The sequence below is a fragment of the Gasterosteus aculeatus genome, chromosome 10 (genome assembly GCF_964276395.1).
Source record: "Gasterosteus aculeatus chromosome 10, fGasAcu3.hap1.1, whole genome shotgun sequence".
Classification (NCBI taxonomy): Eukaryota; Metazoa; Chordata; class Actinopteri; order Perciformes; family Gasterosteidae; genus Gasterosteus; species Gasterosteus aculeatus.
In genome coordinates, this window is record NC_135697.1 from 4,339,199 (window position 1) to 4,358,297 (window position 19,099).

A 19,099-nucleotide genomic window follows, 5' to 3' on the forward strand; every position below is an offset into this window, starting at 1 on the left:
TCTCACTCTCCAAAAGGCCCGCTGTGACGCAGGTGTGCCATAACAAAAAAGGTCATTTCCAAGTCAGGTTCGTGTTTTTAGATGCTGAGACCTCAACAAACACTTATTTTCATTATTGACTAATCAGCCAAGTATTTTTCTCCATTAAATGCTTCATTGTTTGGTTAGTAAAGAACAAAACAATTCCCAATTCCCCAAAAATGAAAATGTATTCAAACAAAAAATGGCTTCTAATATTAGAGATACTTTCCAATAAATCTGGAACTTCAACATCATCAGTAAAAAACTTTATTAATACATTATTATTATTATATTATACTAACAATCTACAAATAAGGAGTATTACATCCTCCACTGAGTAAAGCAGCCAAACTAGCTGGTCAGGGTGCAGAGTGGGAGGAGACCAGCATCACAATGGGCTGAGCTTCACCTGTGGTGAATAGCTGTATCCTTAGCAGAGAGGACACAGCGGGCCACAATGCTCCGGCCGGGCGAAGACGTGGACCGAAGTCAAAGTGACCCGACAGGCAAGGAGGCCACACGGGAGAGGAATGAAAGACTGATCACCGGAGGCTCGCCTACAGCACTCGAGTCAAGAGCCTAAAAAAGTCTTTGAATCAAGCGTTTTTGCAGTGACTCTTCCCAAACATGGCAGCTACAAGGCGACTTGCTCTTTTCCTCTGCACGCTGCTGATGGTGTCCAGAGGCCTGGCCAATGGGGGGGCGGAACACAGCCCTGCCACTGTGACCGCAGACCCAGGACACAGCACGGGCGGCGGGCAAGAGGCCGCCACAAACTCCAGCGAGGGTAATCATGGAGCTACGGGCGGTCACGAAACGGCGCCCGTCACCACTTTACCCATCGTGACCTGGAAGTGGGAACATGTCTCCACTCCATACCTGGTGGCCCTGTGGGTCCTGGTCAGCTGGATCTGCAAACTGAGTGAGTCCTAACGAGTCTGGTCTGTGGGGGGGCGCCTGGAAGGGTTGTTTTATTAGTGCATATCATGAACGTGTGACAATAACTTGTCGTTAGTCAGTGAGTGAAGTGCAGAAATCACACTTCTAATTTATAGATGGTTGATCTGCTTTGGAAGAAGTACTAAGATCTTCAATATCACAGTGTGCCGTAAGCAAACCTCCTGCAGTTTATAGTTTCAGTGAGCAAAAAGTATAATCAGCCTTATTGGTCAAATCTACGAGTATCAAAAGTAAAAGCTCTTTAAGATGATGTTGTATTGTTATATTATAGGCTACAAAAATGTGCTGAATGCTTAAGCATTCTCCAATAGATTAAAAAACAGCACTGTGGTATTACAGCAGTCGATGAGAAAGTGAATACTTCCACTAATCTTACTTTAAGGATTCTCTCAGTGCAGCAGGGGAAGCTTTAGGGATAACTAACTAACTCTGTTCATTCTACATGATATCCATTGTAGTCTGTCCATCCCGGGAGAGAGATCCTCCTCTGACGTTCTCACTAAGAATTCTTCCCTGTTTTCCTCATGTAAGGGTTTTCATTTATTGGGGAGTATTTGTAATTAGCAGTTTTGGGCTATAGAGAATAAAATGAATTGAATTGATTAACGGGTCACTGGCGCGGCGCATTCCTGTGTGGGAGTTATCCATGTTTTAATCTGAGAACTTTACCCCTTTCAAAGTCTGTTTTCCGTGGGTTGCCACAAATATCTTATTCAGTCTTCATGGATACTAAGAGTCCACCGTGAGTCACTTGCACCCCCCAAGAATATCAAACGAGAGGCTTCAAAGTGTCTACAAACACAGGACGACGTCCCGTTGACCACATCCGAAACCTTCATTTAGTTTTGATCTCGGAGTTTCAAAGCCTCTGTGAAAACACCGTAACATTTTACAGACTCCCCTCTTAGTTCTGGTCCTGCCCTGCGACGCCTCCCTTCCCTCCATGCTAGTCCAGCAGTTCAGCCCGGGCCTCCAGCGGCGTGGTGTCGGTGTTGACCTCTACTCCTCCCGCCGAAGCTCCGATCATTGGAGGAAGGCGGCCGTGAAGCCGGATTGGGCTCCGTCTGCCCCGCCACAGTCTTACCTGCAGGAGGTTTTGGCAAATCTGCGCGCCGTGATCGATTTAGCTTGATTTTGTAGAGAATCTGACCTGAAGTCAGGCGCATATAGAATAACTACATAGCAACAGCCAACGACGGTCTGGTTTGTTCATGTAGGTCTTATCGAGGCTTCAGCCCTGATTGAGACGGTTTGATGACCAGTTAAAAGTTCCTTGAGGTAACGTTAAATAATAAACCTCACACTTCCACGACAATAAGTATGAATCTCCAAGGCTGTTTGTTTTATTTTTTGTGGCGCTGGGCATGAAGTGAACGTGGTGATGTAAATGCCAAATGAACCCAGAAATAAAATAAGCCCGTGCCAGTATTTGGTGCGGGTACTGAGTCAAGTCAACATATTGCCCGTCCTCATTTTAGAGTTCAGGGTTTGCAGCTGCGTTTCAAACTGTCACGTCACACGTTTTCAATTTGAACACCTTCAATGGAGAGAAATCCACTCCTGAAGTAAAAAATTGGACATAATTGGGGAAATTAAGAGGCATTGACCTTCGCCAGACGACGAAAGTGTCCTGCCCCAGAATGCTCATTAGCATGCCGTGTTTACACAACAGACACAAATGGATTGCGGCACTGTGGACAATGTAAATGAATGAGACTGCATTGTGTGTGTGTGTGTCTGTGTGTGTCCGTGCATGTGTTTGTTTACACCTCCACTGGCAAAAATATGGGACTGCACAGAGCGCAGGAGAGGACGGATGTTGATGAGCAAACACTGAGATCAGACGCCTTGGCAGCTTCAGTGGTTATCTGTGCTTTATTAGCTGAAAACGTTACAGCCGTGTTTGCACTGACAGTAAATGGCACAAGAGACGGCTGGTGATGACTAAGACTTGTAGCTGTGTGTGTCATCGTGATGTCAGCTACTGACCTTTTATGTGACAAGGAGTACTTCACTTCACTCAGCCAGATTTGCAGGCGTTTTTTTATAAAACCATTTATTCTCACGGTCCTTTGAGGAAATCTAAAAACGACAAATGCTGTGCAGAAGGCAAACATTGACTTTTGGATTAAAGGAAATCTTGGAAATGTTTCCACTAAACCTACTGTTATGTTGATGGATTTAACCTTTATGGAAACATAAAAGGAGTAATAAATGTTTGATCGTTCTGCGTGGAGATCATTAGCTAGCTTCAAATATCTTCAGAAAGGTGACACACGCTCTCGTTAAAAGTGCTCTCAATTCCCAGAAGAGCTTGTGTTGGTGTTGGTGCGACAAATCGATCTGTGCAGGAACCGATACGTTTTTATTGAGTAAACTTGCATAAACTCAAACAATACATGTACAATTCAAATGTTGACTTTATAGGTACTCGCAGTTCAGACAACGGCGCCGATTGTCTTCAGATCTTATTTCCTCTTCCTCAGATTTATGAAGCCTTCTTTCTTTCGTTCTCCTCAAGGCCCTTTGCTCTGTGCTGTTTGAAGGACAATGGACGATAAATGCAGGTTTAACTGTGATGCTTGTGTTTAGGCCGTCATTTGATGACCTCTTTGTGTGTGTACACAACATTTTGATTCTGTCTCCTAACCCTCCGCTCTCCTCCACCCAATCCCGTCATTTCAAAATAAAAGCCCCATGGATTATTGTATTTTAACATGAAGCTCAGAATTGAGCTTTTTTAACTACTTACTACTACAACTACTATTAAATCTACTAATATCATTACTTCAAATACTAATATTACTACTTCTAGCAGTACTACTACAACAACTACTGATATTTATACTACTATTACTAACACTACTACATAGTGCTCATTTTGGTCTGTCTTGTCCCTGTCTTGACCTTGAGCAAGGTCAGAGGGCAAAGCAGAAAGTGCCAACCGGCAGACACAGGTCTGATTAGGACGAGAGTTAGAGACACAGCGAGCACCACACAACACTCACGCTTAGTTCGTTATGTTCACAACAATGTTAGGAGACCACGCACGGTACGTGACTGGATCTTGTATAGTGGCAGAAGGACCTGCTCCTCGTCGATAGAAATCTTTTTACACAACGTATGGTTCTTCCTGATGTTATTCAGTTGTTCTTCCGTCCTGACAGAACAGACCTGAGACTACTACCAGTATTTCTACTACAATAAATACTAAAACTACCACTATTATTACTACAAATAGTAATATTACTAATGCTTGTATTGGAACTACTACTACTGCTGCTACTGTTTATACTACCATTATTAGTATTCCTACTGCTACTAATATTAAAACTGCTACTATTTCTTCTACTACTGCTATTACTACCAGTACCACAACTTCTACTACAAATAATACTACTACTGCTATTACTAATTACAAATGCTACTTCTACTAATACAATTACTGCTATTACTGCTCCCACCAATACTACCACAACTACCTATACAACTTCTACTAGTGTGATCACTGCTATTATAAAAACTACTATGCCAACTGTTGTTTTAACTGCTACTACGACCACTAGAGCTATTGTTAAAACTACTACTATTAGCACATCTAGTACATGTTCTGCTCTGCTGTCGACTACTAATACTACTACCACCACTGTAATGACTAATTATCATACTGCTGGTTTACAACACTTTTGTGAGATTCAATTCAGCTTTCAGCACTCCAACCCATTCTCAGCAGGAAATGCATTTTGTAGTTTAGGTGTATTTTATTGTTTTACTCCTTTGACATTCCTCCAATCAAATGTCACTGGGTTGACACAACTGTAAAAATGTAACGTCTACATTTGTTTCACTTGCCTTTCCGGCGCAAAGGTGAGATTCCATGGAGCACACTAATAACTGCAACCCTTAATTGTAGCTACTGCAGCTCGCTGGTCTGAATACGACCTCTACGTGACCTTTCTTTCCCGCCATGAAGTCAGTAGACCTTTCTGTGTGGCTGTTGGAGGTGTCAACAGAGCTGCTGCCACATTAGAATGATTGACAGGTTTAAGTAGGAGGCCAGCTACTGTTCCGCCAGACATATTAGGTCATTAGTTAATCGGACCCAACGGGCCCCTCAGGCACACTGTGGAGGCTGTGCAGCTAGAAGTTTTCATAAAGGTGATTGACAGCATTTAGAGCACAGGGGAGTACAGAAAGAAAGATGATGTTCATGGAGTAAATCCCACTCCACTACTTTCATTTCACAGCACAATAGTACAATGTTTTATTCCCTCGCTGTCCTGTGAAGATTTGAATCAAAATGTATTTATTTTAAATTAGAATTTTTCTGAAAATTAAAGTGTAATTTATGGGTTGAGAAAAAAAACTATATTCTTTTGTTTTGCAAGTTTTACGACAGGTTCTGTTAAAATATACAAATGAGGCCGTAGCCAATGTCACCTGTTGGTGAGTAACGGAGAAACCTGCAAATGGACAGAACAGTAAAATACAAATATACATTGTCTTTCCACTGAAGGATGTTGAGTAAGCCAAGTTATAGTAACGTATTTACATGAATGAGTACTTTCCTTTTTCATACCTAAATAGTTTAACTGGTAAACTGATACTTTGGTTCTTCTGCTTTCAGTGAGGGTTTGAATCTAGCACTTTTGTTTTAGTATTTGTAAGGTATTAGTACTTTTACTTCAATCCAGGAGCTGTGTACTTCTTCCACTAGTGTCCAAAACCCAAAATGTGTCTGTCACATACGAAGCTGATTTACTTATTTAATATTCAACACTAATTAGTGTTTGTCACATTACGTAATTGGTGATTATGCCGACTCCAAAAATGAAATATATTTCCACATGAGCAACCTCAGATATTTTCGTTATTTTTTGATGGAGTAATAGTTGTTCACACCTGTGACTGTAGGAGAGCTGACGTATCAAATCACTAAACCGATCTTAACACTGAAGCTATTGTCCGCTGTCTCGGTGGAACACCTGCATAAAAGAAAGCTCATAACAAAGTAACTCTTGAGCACAGGGTGTAGCCTAATTTTCAGTATAAGTACATAATATTTGGAGGGGTCCTGTAAATTATTAGTATTTTTCATAGAAATAATCCTGATGAAGTAAAACGTAAATACGGTTTTAAAAACAATCCAAGCTACAAATCCAGTGCAGTGTTGCCAACTACCTCCAAAAAACAATGGTCCAATGGGGCGACCCTAAGAAGATCACCAATCCGACCCCCAAATAGCCGGGCACTGGTGTTTTTATCAGTTCTTAGCACGTTGTTCAAACAGGAGTTACCAGTGCGTACTTTGGGAACTATTTTCAGCTGCGGATTGATACACATTTGGTGCTTCAGTGAGTAATTGTTACACCGTGAGTCAGAATAACGCACAGTGCCCGTGTGCATCACAAGGCTCATTGGTCGCATAGTGGTGCTATTGGACTTGAACTCATCCTTTACAAACCTGTATCATAAAGTCCATGTGGAGAAATGATCCTATCAGCCGCAGGAGTGGGACGTTACTCAGTCCTTAGCCGGGACTGAGTAACGTCCCCGTCAATCATTACTGAGCACAATGCAGCCAGTTGAAGTGTTACTACACGCGCTTTGATGGCCTGCTCCATCACCTCGACCACACTCCCACGCACAAGCATGACAAACCCGAACCGCTGCGTTCAGATACCGGAAGGCACAAACAGAGTGATCACTGGTGAATGTTTCAAAAGTGACTGAATAACCAGGGGCCTCATTTTGGACATCCGTTACTCCTAAACACCCACACACACACACCTTGTCATAGAGGGGATGTTGTTCATTAAAAAAGGCTGAGTCAGGGGTTCTTCACTCTTGTGAATTCGCTGGTGACCGTGAGAGGGTACAAAGTTGTGGGCTGAGATAGAAAAGATGCAGCACTAAGGGGGAAGGAGATATTCAGGGTCAGTAAACAACAGTGAGTAAGGCGGAGGAGGCGCAAACTCACCAAGCAAAGGAGGGATAAGAGGTGTGACACACTCTCCGCTCCCGGCTACAGCCCGTCCACCTCCTCGACAGCCCCGAGATAGAGAACTTCTCCCGGGTCTCCATTTGGTGCGTTATACTCACGTCAAATGCAACGCTGCGGACGTGTTCCCCTTTGGCTGTTGGGGTCGGTGCTGCTGATCCGCTTCACCTCAGGGATCAGCGCGGTGGACAGGGACGTGCAGCAAACACGTCCAGACTCCCGTCCTGAGCCGCCGTCGGAGTCCACGCCCAACCAGAGTCACGCGGATCACGGCCACGGCTCCAGCGCCGTCGCAGGGATACCCGTCGTGACCTTTAAGTGGCACCATGTGGAGACTCCTTATCAAGTGGCCTTATGGATATTGGTGGCCGGTTTGGCTAAATTGGGTACGTAGCACACGGTTTAGGAAACAGAATGTGTTAGAAAGGTGTGTTTCTTTCCCTTCTTTTTTAGTGGTACACCGACTGGTCTATGTGGGCCACCAGTCAGCGGTTCCTCCATCTCATCCCAGCGAGCGTTTTCTGTTGAAAAGACCTTTACGTTTAGACCACATTTTAACTTCATTTCGGAAATGTTCCATCCTCTACTTATGAATCATCATTTTAGAAGTTTACAAAGAAGAAACGTCCACATTTGTCAGCCAGAGAAAATCAACTATGAAAACCCTCCACTGGGAGAAAAAGGGAAGAAACCTGAGGGGGATCCCTGTTGTGTTGGACGGACAGAATGCAATGTCATGTGTGAACAACTTAAAACATGTACAGTACGTTCAATTCATGGGACAGAAATGAATCAAACACTGAGAGTGAGTGAGGTGTACGGCAGGACGTAGCCACCAAGCAGTCAGATGGAACCACCATGTGATGGGAAAGCACCAAGACTCCAGGAAAGACGCAAAGTCAGTCATGTAGGTGTATGATGACAGTAATAGTGACGTGAGTAATAATAATAACGATAGCAGCAGTGTGTTAGGACCCTCATTACAGACGTCTCAGACCCCTCGTGTGCAGATCCATCGTTAGTTGCGTTCTAAGTAGCTACATCAGTTTTGGCTCCAATCTACCTACATCTTTGCAAACAATTTGAATCCATGAAGGTTTTAGCAGGAGGGTAATTACTGTAATGTAAAAGGTAAGTGTGGTAAATTAAGCTTCTATAGACATTTGTCTATTCAAGTACATTTGTAAGTTCAAACATTGAATTTAAACATTGCACGTTAGTATTTCATGTTGTCAACTTACATTGTGCAGGTTGTCCCCGTGGGCGTTGATACGGAAGACGCCTGTGGTAATGTGGTATGTCAGGTTCTTACATAGCTTTCAACTATAATACCAAATAATAATAGTAATTTGAATCAATTACGGTTACTGAGAATACATTAAATAACCCGTTCTTTTATCAAAATATCTTGATTACAAAGGGGTTACAACAAAACGTATTATTTTGATAAAAGGCTTTGGCTAGAATATATGTAGAAATGAGCATTGATTATAGTGTTTTCTGACACATTAATGTTGTAACCGCGTTCTAGCTGGTAGAAGATGTGTTTAAATCACATCTAGAGCTCACTAAGTATGAGACGAGAAGCGCACCAATAACAAAGCGTCAGCCAGTCAGTCAAACATCAGCTGATCTGCAGCGATACATCTACGTACAGTGCGTTCAATTCATACCACAGAAATGAATGCAATTTGATTCAATTTGACTGATAGTGGTGGCAACTCTATCTTGGTTTGGCACAGCGAAGGAATGTTCCAAATTGCAACACGACATGCGACGGTGTGGCACCCTGCAGCATGTTGTGATGCAGACAGGCTGCTCTCGCCTTCATGCAGGCTTTTACTGCACCACAAGTCCCTCAGATTATCCAGCGTTTGTGACCCTTTTATAACCCCTTCATTGCTTCATTTTGGATCCTGTCGAATACCACAAGACGGATAAGGAAAAGATAAATCACATTTACACGCTACACTGATCTTAACTAGTTTTCTTTGCTTCTTTCCACTTTTCACAAACAAATACAAACAGCGTTGAAGCATGACAGGCCTTCATCCGAACTTTTCTGTGTTTAATCTTCAACCACTTTTGAATGGAACGTATGAGACCAGCAAAGGTCGAGCCGCGTCTATTATAATGGTTCAGTGGGTTTGATTATTAAATAAACTTTAAGTGACACTTTGTCAGGCCATTAAGTAAAGTAACCTTAAGCAAAAGTCTCTCTTTTGTTTAGTTAGCGGAGGGATTAAAAAACCCTCACATGCGTCGCCACGCTAGGTAATCATAAGCCCACGACCAAAACTGTAACTTTCTCAGTTGAGTGCAACAGTTGATCATTTGCAAATTTTGCAACCTCCAAAAGTTTTACTTTTGTGGTTTAATTATGATGCAAGGAGTTTTAAAATTTGTCGGCCTCAAGTACCAAAATGAAACATCGGCAACTAAGAAAATTCTGTCTTCTTATTGGTTATCCGTAATGCGCTGCGGTTGGTTGTTACGCGGATACCCACGAGAGAAAACCTCACAATAAATTGCATTTGCTTTCTATCAATAAAAATCTTCTTCTCTTTGTCTCTCAGTCATCGAGGCCAACCACCATGTGACCAATGTGATCCCGGAGAGTGCCTTGCTCATCTGCTTCGGCTTCATTCTGGGGGGGATCATTTGGGGTGCAGACAAGGTGCAGACCTTTAAGCTGAACCCCACGGTGTTCTTCTTCTACCTGTTGCCTCAAATCATCCTGGACACGGGTTACTCCATGCCAAACAAGCTCTTCTTCGGCAACATGGGGGCCATCTTGGTCTACGCCGTCATCGGGACCTGCTGGAACGCTGCCAGCTTGGGGCTGTCGCTGTGGGGGTGTCACCAGGGAGGAGCCATGGGTAAGGGCCTTTCACTTCAGCGGGCCTCCGATTCATGAGTTACTGTGTGCTCATCGCACACAGTAACTCATGAATTGGAGTAGAAAGAACGGAAGAAATACGCACCAGAACACGGCAGATAAATGTCAAGTTTCTAGGTTCCCTTAAAGGGACAGTGTGTGATATTTCGGAGGATCCATTATCTAGTGTATAATGGGGCAGGCAATTACTTTATCATAGGGCCATACTTCCAGCTAAAATCATCAAATGAATAGAAAGCAAGGACCCACATTTGTTTGGTTTGGTGGCTAGATATGCCTCACATGGTTCTGGATCAGCGAATAACTAAATAAACATCTGCAAATCTAAAGCACAACATGTGTGCACACGGGGGATTAGTTAGTCTTTATATTTAAACCCAAATTGACGGCGTGCTCTCGCTGCCCTGCTGAAGGTGATCTGGACATCGGCCTGCTGCAGTATCTTCTCTTCGGCAGTCTGATTGCTGCTGTGGACCCCGTGGCCGTCATCGCCGTGTTTGAGCAGGTCCACGTCAACGAGGTGCTCTTCATCCTGGTGTTTGGAGAGTCGCTGCTCAACGACGGCGTGACAGTGGTTCGTACGCTAAGAGCTTCTTTCTCTCTAGTGGTCTCATGTTCCCTGCGGCGTAGACCGGTCGGTTCGAGACATCCGTCATGGGAAAGTACACTTTCAAGACAAGAAGTGTAAAAAATGCACAAGCTGTAGGACCTTTACCCCGACTGAGGTCTTGTCACATCGCATGAACTTTATCCCTCAGTGATCAATGAAGAAAAATACCTTTTGAAAAGGTTCATTAAATAAGAAATATGGCTTGTATGTGTTATGAGTCTTGAGTTTTTAATTTTGAAAAAGCATTTCACTGTCGAACTTGATGTTTGGGGAGAGTCGCATGTTTACTGCAGGGGGTTTTCTTCTCCGTGGACGAGAGAATGTTTCGGCCTTATGTCCTCTGTAATGACTCGTTGCACAATGTCGCAAATTGAATAATCGTCAATGAATATGTGAAGATAATTTGCAATGTTATTTAACTGCTGGAGTAGAAGGAACACTTTTTCTGAAATATTTTGACAACACAGATAGGTCCATGTAAAAACTAAAGAAACGTGTGACAGGCAGTTAATATATTGCAGATATGCTAAAATAAGTTAAAAGCAGAGTCTTTGTATTGCAAGTTATAAGCCCTAAACTTTGAGTTTTTGACCTTTTGCATATTGCAGTGTGTTATTTCCCAAATGATTTGTTGTGTAATCTTTTCCAACAGCCTCTGTGTAGCCTGACGTCAGTTCTTAGCGGTTCTCTAATGCTGATTGGATGTCGGATTGGTTCGGAAAAAGTGGAAATGAATTGTTTCTCAGAATGAATAGCGTTAACATTGGTATATTGGGAGAAATTAATTGAGTTCTAAACAACATACTTTTAATCATTGGGTCTGGAGGAAGATATGAAATATTTTTAAAACAAATAGCTTTCTAAGTGAAGTCATAGGTCATTGGTGTTGAAGCACAGGTTGAGTTGCATGTCTTTTTGGACTTGGTCATGTCTAAAGTCAGTAATCTTGTCAAGCCATGTGACTTCATGTCCAAACCTCTGGAAGAAAGCATTTGAAATGAACAAATGTGGATTAGCACAGTTATTTCACCTCCAAAAGATCCAACACAGTTTTTTCCTTCTTCCTCCCTTAGGTGCTCTTCAATGTGTTCGATGCGTTTGTGTCACTGGGAGGAGCTCGAATTAATGCTGTGGAGATCATTAAAGGAATCAGTAAGCAGTGACATTTGTTATTATTACCAGTGAAGGACGTAACGTGTGCTGGAGGAGCACGTAGTCCTGACTGCGTAGCTGGACTCTTCACGTGGACCTTTATTTTACAGAGGGTTGTTCTGAATAAAGGTATTGGATATGCTGGATAACGTGAAGACAGCCGTTTACACACGTGTCATCTCTCTCCTTCCAGTATCCTTCTTTGTGGTGGCGTTTGGTGGTTCCCTTTTGGGCCTTGTGTTCGGCCTGCTGATCTCTCTCCTGACCAAAGTCACTCAGAAGGTCAAGATAATTGAGCCAGCGTTCGTCTTCGTCTTGGGATACCTCTCCTACCTGACCGCTGAGATGCTCTCCCTGTCCTCCATCCTGTCGTGAGTATTTCATACGCTTCACAGAAGAAGAATCAATGATGATGATGCGTGGGATGAGATTCATTCCTGGGGCTTTCCTTCTGCAGGATCACCTTCTGTGGCGTGTCCTGCCAGAAGTACATCAATGCAAACATGGCCGAGAGTTCCGTCTCCACCGTCAGATACGTCATGAAGGTTTTCGCCAACGGATCAGAAACCATCATCTTTGTGTTCCTCGGGATCTCGGCCATTGATACGGAGATCTGGGTGTGGAACACGGGCTTCATCCTCCTCACGCTCTTCTTCATCTTTGTGTACAGAATTATCGGTGAGATTCCTGCTTCTTTGCTGCAGGTTTTGAGGCGGCACACAACGTACAGAGAGGTCACGAAACGGCTTTACTTGTGTTCTGCAGGTGTCTTTTTCCTCACCTGGATCTTGAATAGGTACAGGCTGGTCCCTGTGGAGTTTATTGATCAGGTGATTATGAGCTACGGTGGCCTGCGAGGGGCTGTCGCATATGGCCTGGCTACGCTGCTGAATGAGAGCAAGATAAAGGAGAAGAATCTGATGATCTGCACCACTCTCCTCGTAGTGTACTTCACTGTCATTCTTCAGGTATCCGGGTTTCTACCCTTTAACTGAGCTAACACTGTGTATCGGTACGTTCGTTTTTGTAGCTTTCTTACACAAAATGCATCATAGCTTTCTGGCAAATGTCTTCCTGCTGCAGGGAATCACGATGAAACCTCTGGTCAACTGGCTCAAAGTCAAAAAAGCTGCTGTGTCGGAGCTCACGCTCATTGAAAAACTGCAGAGCAAAGTAAAGCTTGAAATATTTACTTCATACACAACAGCAAGAACCGTAAACAGGCAACTATTACAAAAGCTGCGTTCTTGTTGTCTAGGTGTTTGATCACATGCTTGTTGCCATCGAAGACATATCTGGACAAATAGGACATAACTACATGAGGGACAAGTATGTAGAGACACCACAGAACTCTTTAACTCATACCAATCCGTTTTTAACGAAGCTCCAATTCTCCCCCTGCTCACTCTGAAGGTGGAATCAGTTTGAGGAGAGGTGGATGACGAGGATTCTGATGAAGAAGTCAGCGAGGAAAAGTCGCGACTACGTCTTCAAAGTCTTCCATCAGCTCAACCTCAAGGATGCTATGAGCTACGTGGCTGAGGTGATGTCAAGTATATTCAATAATACAAAAGCGTGTTTGGTACATGCTTGACATTACCAGACGAGGAGGCATCAAGGGAAGCAGGGGGTCGATAAAGGAAGTCCTCTGGTCTGCAGGGCGAACGCAGAGGCTCGCTGGAGTTTGTCCGCAATGAATCGGCGTTCATCGACTTCAAGAAGAAGTTCGTCGACGACTGCTCAGGGGCCATGCCCGACATCACGGCCTGCATGTCGGACGATTACTCTGCGATGTCCTCGATGAGGTGAGCAAACGTCTACCGGATCCACGCTGAAGTCACAGTGGAAGACTAAAAAAAACTCACCAATTTGCCTCAAAGGGCTTTACAATCTGTGCAGCACACGACATCCTCCAAGACTCTTTGTTGAAAACAAAGGTTGATCCACTATTTTGGTTGGACACCTGCGAACATTACATCTGTTCAGAGACTGCTCCCCGGTGACCACAGAAAGCCAATGCATGCCCCCCCCCCCTCCCACACACAACACAAATAGTAGAAATATTAATTTAGCTCCAATTCTACTCCAATTCCAAGGAGCTGACAGGCCTTTTCCCCCTGCAGTAGAATAGACCAGGTGCCATCCGTGAGCCTGGAGATGCACGAGCAGAACATGAAGGGTGTGAGGGAGACGGAGGACATCAACACGCACCACCTGCTGCAGCAGCATCTGTACAAGGGCAGGAAGCAGGTCACCATTTTAAAACATGCCACTATGAGCGCTGTATTCATAGCATTGCTTTCCACTTTAAGAGAAAGATTTAAAGCAAAATGAACGCAGTAGAGACCATTTCAAAGAGCTATGTATCCAATATGTGCCTCAATGCTGTGTACGACATTTCCAATGATACAACAAAAAAGCAGGTGTCATTAGATGCCACCGTCCCCGTAATTGCCCACTTCTTTCAAACTGTCCACCCTCGGTTTGCAGTGAGAGATAAACCATTAACACTGTAAATGTCTGTGTATGTAAATGAATACGTATACGTTAGTGGCACGATCTTCGACATGATCGTCCTCTTACCGAATGTTCACCACAACCCGACCAGTGTCGTGCCAGTGCCATTATAGAGACTGCATAAGCAGTGGGAACTTTATATCAGCCGTGGGTCGTACTGACTCTACTGATTTATGCTTTGTGTATTTCAGCACCGACACCGGTACAGCCGGAGCCATTTCAATGTCAACAAGGATGAAAACGAAGTGCAGGAGATCTTCCAGAGGACCATGAGGAATCGTTTGGAGTCCTTCAAGTCTGCAAAGATGGGCGTTTCTCCACCAAAGAAGATTAGCAAGCACACAAAGAAAGACCAGCAGCAGAAGGTAATTCTCGTTCGACAATTTAAAACACACATGGGATGGTGCAAAAGGCTGATTACCCTAATTAACCACTAACCAATTAGTATTAAATCTGTCAACTAACCCTGTCAGCACATATTTTACCAGATGTAATAATATAATAATATTTATTCAGGAAATTCATGTGCGATCTTTGATTTATCTTATTTGTCAAATAAAAAATACATGGATATATTATTTCTAAAAGTATATGTAAAAAGTCTGATATTGTACCAAAAATCAATATCAAAAAATATTACCCGACCTAAACCTGTGTTCTCCATGTTTGCTTTTCACATTTTGTACACTTTGTAATCTACAAATAAACCTCTACCACCTGCAGGTGCCAAACGGGAAATCAACAGAGAACAGTAAAAGATACTTTTCTGGTGATGAAGGTTGGTTCTGAATGTACATTAGCCCTGATTTTTCCTGGCTCAGGACGACCAAAACCAATGTCATTGTACAACAACAATGACAATAAAGCCCTTTATCTTTGACATTTATTAATACTGCAAGTGAAGGACGTAACGTGTGCCGGAGGAGCACAAAGTCCCGACTGCATAGCTGGACTCTTCACAATTATTTTTTAAACTATGTCTTATTTTGATTTTTAGATTTCCAGTTCCCAGAAGGAGACGCCTCTGGCTTTGCGGCATCGGACGGTTCACATCCCTTCCCCATGACCTACCGAGCAGGAGGTAAAAGAGAGCCCCCGTCTTGTGTACAGTGTTCTACAATTAATCTGTACGCAAAAGTCAAAATCCTAATTAAAGAAAGAATCAAAAGTATGATTGGTAACGTCTGTATCCCTCTAACCCCGTTTCCTTCGGGCCCAGCTGGCATTGAGAACCCGGCCTACATCCCGGACCTGGACCCCATGGCCGCCGAGATCCCCCCGTGGCTGGCGGAGTACGACGCCGGCCCGGTGGCTCCGTCGCAGCGGGCCCAGCTGAGGCTGCCGTGGACGCCCAGCGACCTGGGCCGCCTGGCCCCGCTGCGCATCAGCACGCGCTCCAACGACTCCTTCGCGCAGGCCGACGCCCCCGCCGCACAGCAGAAGGACGACGAGCCGCCGACTCCCTCCAAGCGAGACGGTCGCAACATGTAGAAGCATCCCACCCGCGCTCCATCTCCCTTTGAGCCGGCCGCCCCCCCCCGAGCTGCAGCACCTGACCTCAGGCTCTCAAAGTATCGACGGTTTGCTTCTCCGTGCCGTTGCCTAATCTCGCTGCCGGGTCCTCGGACCAAACATTCACAGGCCCTCCAACCTTTGTGCCCTTCTTCTCGGCTCCTGTTGTCGCTCTAGTTTCACCCTCCACTGAGCAGGAGGAGGCAGCTCCTGAGGGCCAGAGAGACTATTTACCAGCGCACATTGAACATTGTCATATTTGCCCCTCAGGTTCACATTGGACCAGTCAAACATTGCAAGTGGAGGATCTAATCCCTGAATGTGACGCAGAAAGCCTTTTTCAGGATCATAGATATTTATGAGTTGCGTTATCCATAAAGATAATAGATTTAATTGAGAGTGCTGGAAAATATTTCCACCTGTATAATCTGAATGGTGTATTTTGTGTGTGTGTGTTATCTCACTTGGCACAGCTGTACTCAAGGTTAAATATAAAAATGGCACATGTATGATAAAGACATATATTTTTTCAGAAATGAAGGTTGGTACTGTGTGGACACGTCTGCCATCTCAAATAGCGGCATATATTTAATCACCCTCCAAAAAATTAACTATGTGAATTTAAATATATATTCAGAAATAAAAGTGAAAAAATCATTCTTTGTGGAGTAAATCGGTTGTCAAGTCAAACATGGGTGCTTTTTTTTCAATATTGTATATAATCCATGCAGATGAAAGAGGGCTTGTGGATCACTAATATCAAACTGCTGTTAAATAACATGAGAGGTGTTCTCGACATATTAAAGTGAAGTAATTAAAGAGCTCGTCGTGGCTATTTTTCACCATATTCAAACCAATTCCTTTTTCACACGCTAACCTATTCAATCGATTCAGGTGAATCATTTATGGAAATGATTCTTGGTTGGTTCTTTGCACCAGCGTTACACTTCTGGAATGTACCTTCATTTGAGTTCCATCACAATGAATTATAGAAGAAGAACGGTGAAGTCATTACACATAATCTCCATCATAAATAGTCCATTTCTGATGTCTCCACTTGCTTGGTGATGTAGTCTAATATGCTTTTTTCATTTTCAGACTCCTTGAGGTAAAAGTGAGCTCCATCCAGCATCCTGACGGTGAAATCGCCCGACGTGATGCTCTTCCAAGCTGTTGGAAAAATGGGAAGTGAGCAGGGATAAAATATTTACACATACACTGAATAAAACAATGAAATCCAATACATTACAGAAGAATGCACAAGATAAGATGAAAACATGAAATCCATACAACTATAATGTAAAACTAGTAGCCATATTTGCAAATGCACAGTGCGAATGTTCCTGAATTTCTGATACTGAGCATCCAAAAACCTTCCTAATCGCTGCAATAAACAAGCTGCAATAAGTTTGGGATCGCCGAAGGACGCGAGAGGACTGACCTTGTAAGTCGTGAGGAATGTCCGCCTTCCCATCGAAGCAGGTGACGGGGCAGGAGAAGAGCGGAATGTCCGGCTTGTGGCACCTGCAGCAGAGTCACAAGCTCCGCTCAGCAGGGCGCCCTTGTCCCCAACCATGCATCCTTTCTAATGCCCGCTTGAATGTGAGCCTGTGACTACCTGTAGTTCTCCACGACGTGCAGGTCGGCCTTCAGGGCGGGAAGGAAGAGCTTCAGGACTTCGGGGTTCGCCAGCAGCTCAGGAGGAGTTCCTCCGATCGAAACCAACCACTTGAGGAAATCGTCATCGGTCAGCTCGCTTCTCTTTGGGGTCTTGATACGCGTCTCTGACTGGAAGACGAAAGGCAACATGCTTTTGGCTGCAGGCGGTGGTGTACGTTGAACACATCACAACGGCACTCATTTCAAAAATGATTTAGAACATGTGTGATTCTTCACAATGCAGCTTTCAACTGTCTGGGCTTTGATTTTTTTTGTAATACGTTTGCAAATCATCACAGAGAATAAATGATTGTGATTTTGAACTGCACCAGATTTGAAAAGAAAAAGCTTTGTAAATGGTAACGTTATGGTTAAGATGTTTATGCAGTGTGGGTTAATAGCGAGCCTTCGTTGTTAAGGTGACGCTGTCTCGGGGTTTGCAGGTAATCTAATCTCCAATGGATATATATATATATATATATATATATACATATAATCCTGTTCCCATCTCAGTTAAATGTAATAAATGCGCTCACATAAGGTGCAGAGGCACCAGACAGGAAGATGTGAACTGGTTCCAGGTTGTGAAGTCTCTTCAAAGCATCTGCCACGGCAAAACAGGCGAAAGCCCCGAAACTAGAAACAGATCAGGGAAGAGCAAACTTTAATAGAAAGAGAAGAAGTCACAAGGCCTGAGTCATGACGGATATAATGTTATTCCTAAAGCCACACTCGGGTTATCGTACCTGTGTCCAAACAGAGCAAACGGTTTCTCTTTGAGCACCGGTAACAACACACCAACCACCTCGTCCACTATCTGCTGCATGTTCTCAAAGAAGGGCTCTTTGACTCGCGTCTCTCTGCCCGGGAGCTTGATGGCAAACACTGAAAAGGGACGAAACACAAGAGCTGTTACAAAACTTTGCAAATAGGAATATGACCATAGTGCAGCAGGTTTGTTCTGTGTGTTTTCCTTCTTTTCAAGTTGAAGTTACCAGCATTTACATTTTTGCTGATTTTCTTTCGGAATAAATGATGTTATCTACAAACAATGACAGATGGCGAGCATCAAGCCAAACGCTATTGCTGAACAGGAGGGGGGTCAATGTGCAACGGTTAAACACGGCGCGTTACCTTCTATGGAGCAGTTTAGGACGTTCCCCCAGCGAGCATAGTGTATGGAGCCTCCACCTGCCCAGGGGAAGCAGATCAGTCGGGCCACAGCTTCTGGGCTCTTGTTGAAACAGCTGATCACCTTTTCCATTCTAATTCAACACAAGGGAGAAGATTGATTCACACCTGCTGGGACTTCATCTGCTGAGTTTAAGCTCCTAATTTCAGAGGTAGTCATAACAGTGTTAAGTCCCACCTGTTTACTGCTGGTAGATTCATAAAATTCTTACAGGAAAACAGTGGTCTCATGAAGAGTAACGTTTCCTGGTTATATTTCTTCTATGGTTTGTCTGTGGAACTGTAGAAAAAAAGACAAGAAAACACGATTATAAAAAGATTCTAGAGACACCTACAGCACGGAGTGTGCATTTCCAGGAAGAAACAGTAAGTGTAACGTTTGTTATATTTGAAAAAACGATAATAATAATAATAATACATTTTAATGCAGATGAATGAATCGGGCAGACTAGAAACCCACAAACCGGGAAATACAAGCGGGTGATTAAGAAATAACGTAGTTGACGGAAGTGACGTTCTTTTCCACGGTTGGTATTTCCTGACGGGTTTCCCTCGGTGGTGAAGGAGGAGGAGGGAG

General features: G+C 43.7%; 2 protein-coding genes across 6 annotated transcripts; one reads left to right on the forward strand and one right to left on the reverse strand.

Moving 5' to 3' along the window:
• Positions 1-447: 447 nt before the first annotated feature.
• slc9a3.1 (solute carrier family 9 member A3, tandem duplicate 1) lies at positions 448-16,491 on the forward strand. 4 transcript variants are annotated; one of them, XM_040189083.2, is made up of 16 exons: positions 448-943; positions 9,559-9,861; positions 10,295-10,455; positions 11,565-11,643; positions 11,837-12,014; positions 12,101-12,321; positions 12,409-12,611; positions 12,727-12,816; positions 12,902-12,972; positions 13,057-13,186; positions 13,303-13,448; positions 13,767-13,893; positions 14,352-14,525; positions 14,884-14,938; positions 15,158-15,241; positions 15,380-16,491. In XM_040189083.2, the coding sequence occupies exons 1-16, from the start codon at positions 649-651 to the stop codon at positions 15,649-15,651; spliced, it is 2,589 nt and encodes an 862-aa protein (XP_040045017.2). In that variant the 5' UTR covers positions 448-648; the 3' UTR covers positions 15,652-16,491. The 4 variants fall into 4 exon arrangements, with proteins under 4 accessions (XP_040045017.2, XP_040045019.2, XP_040045020.2 ...); XM_040189085.2 differs by having other exon boundaries at positions 13,770-13,893; XM_040189086.2 differs by lacking the exon at positions 448-943 and adding an exon at positions 6,809-7,368.
• olah (oleoyl-ACP hydrolase) lies at positions 16,182-19,084 on the reverse strand. 2 transcript variants are annotated; one of them, XM_040189089.2, is made up of 8 exons: positions 18,941-19,084; positions 18,701-18,802; positions 18,466-18,596; positions 18,078-18,216; positions 17,868-17,967; positions 17,291-17,460; positions 17,114-17,196; positions 16,182-16,842 (listed from the first exon to the last, which is right to left on the reverse strand). In XM_040189089.2, exons 2-8 carry the CDS (start codon positions 18,751-18,753, stop codon positions 16,700-16,702), a joined length of 819 nt encoding a protein of 272 aa, XP_040045023.1. In that variant the 5' UTR covers positions 18,754-18,802; positions 18,941-19,084; the 3' UTR covers positions 16,182-16,699. The 2 variants fall into 2 exon arrangements, with proteins under 2 accessions (XP_040045023.1, XP_077936929.1); XM_078080803.1 differs by having other exon boundaries at positions 18,735-18,802; positions 18,941-18,959.
• Between the last annotated feature and the right edge of the window lie 15 nt (positions 19,085-19,099).

Bases quoted from the DNA above. Each gene is read 5' to 3' on its own strand.
- slc9a3.1 (XM_040189083.2), top strand. From the start codon at position 649: ATGGCAGCTACAAGGCGACTTGCTCTTTTCCTCTGCACGCTGCTGATG. The intron at 12,817-12,901 runs GTAAAGCTTGAA...CTTGTTGTCTAG, and splicing joins TTGAAAAACTGCAGAGCAAA to GTGTTTGATCACATGCTTGT. The intron at 13,187-13,302 runs GTGATGTCAAGT...TCTGGTCTGCAG, and splicing joins CTATGAGCTACGTGGCTGAG to GGCGAACGCAGAGGCTCGCT.
- olah (XM_040189089.2), bottom strand. From the start codon at position 18,753: ATGAGACCACTGTTTTCCTGTAAGAATTTTATGAATCTACCAGCAGTA. The intron at 18,597-18,700 runs GTGGGACTTAAC...GTGTTGAATTAG, and splicing joins AATCTACCAGCAGTAAACAG to AATGGAAAAGGTGATCAGCT. The intron at 17,968-18,077 runs GTACGATAACCC...ATCTGTTTCTAG, and splicing joins TTTGCTCTGTTTGGACACAG to TTTCGGGGCTTTCGCCTGTT.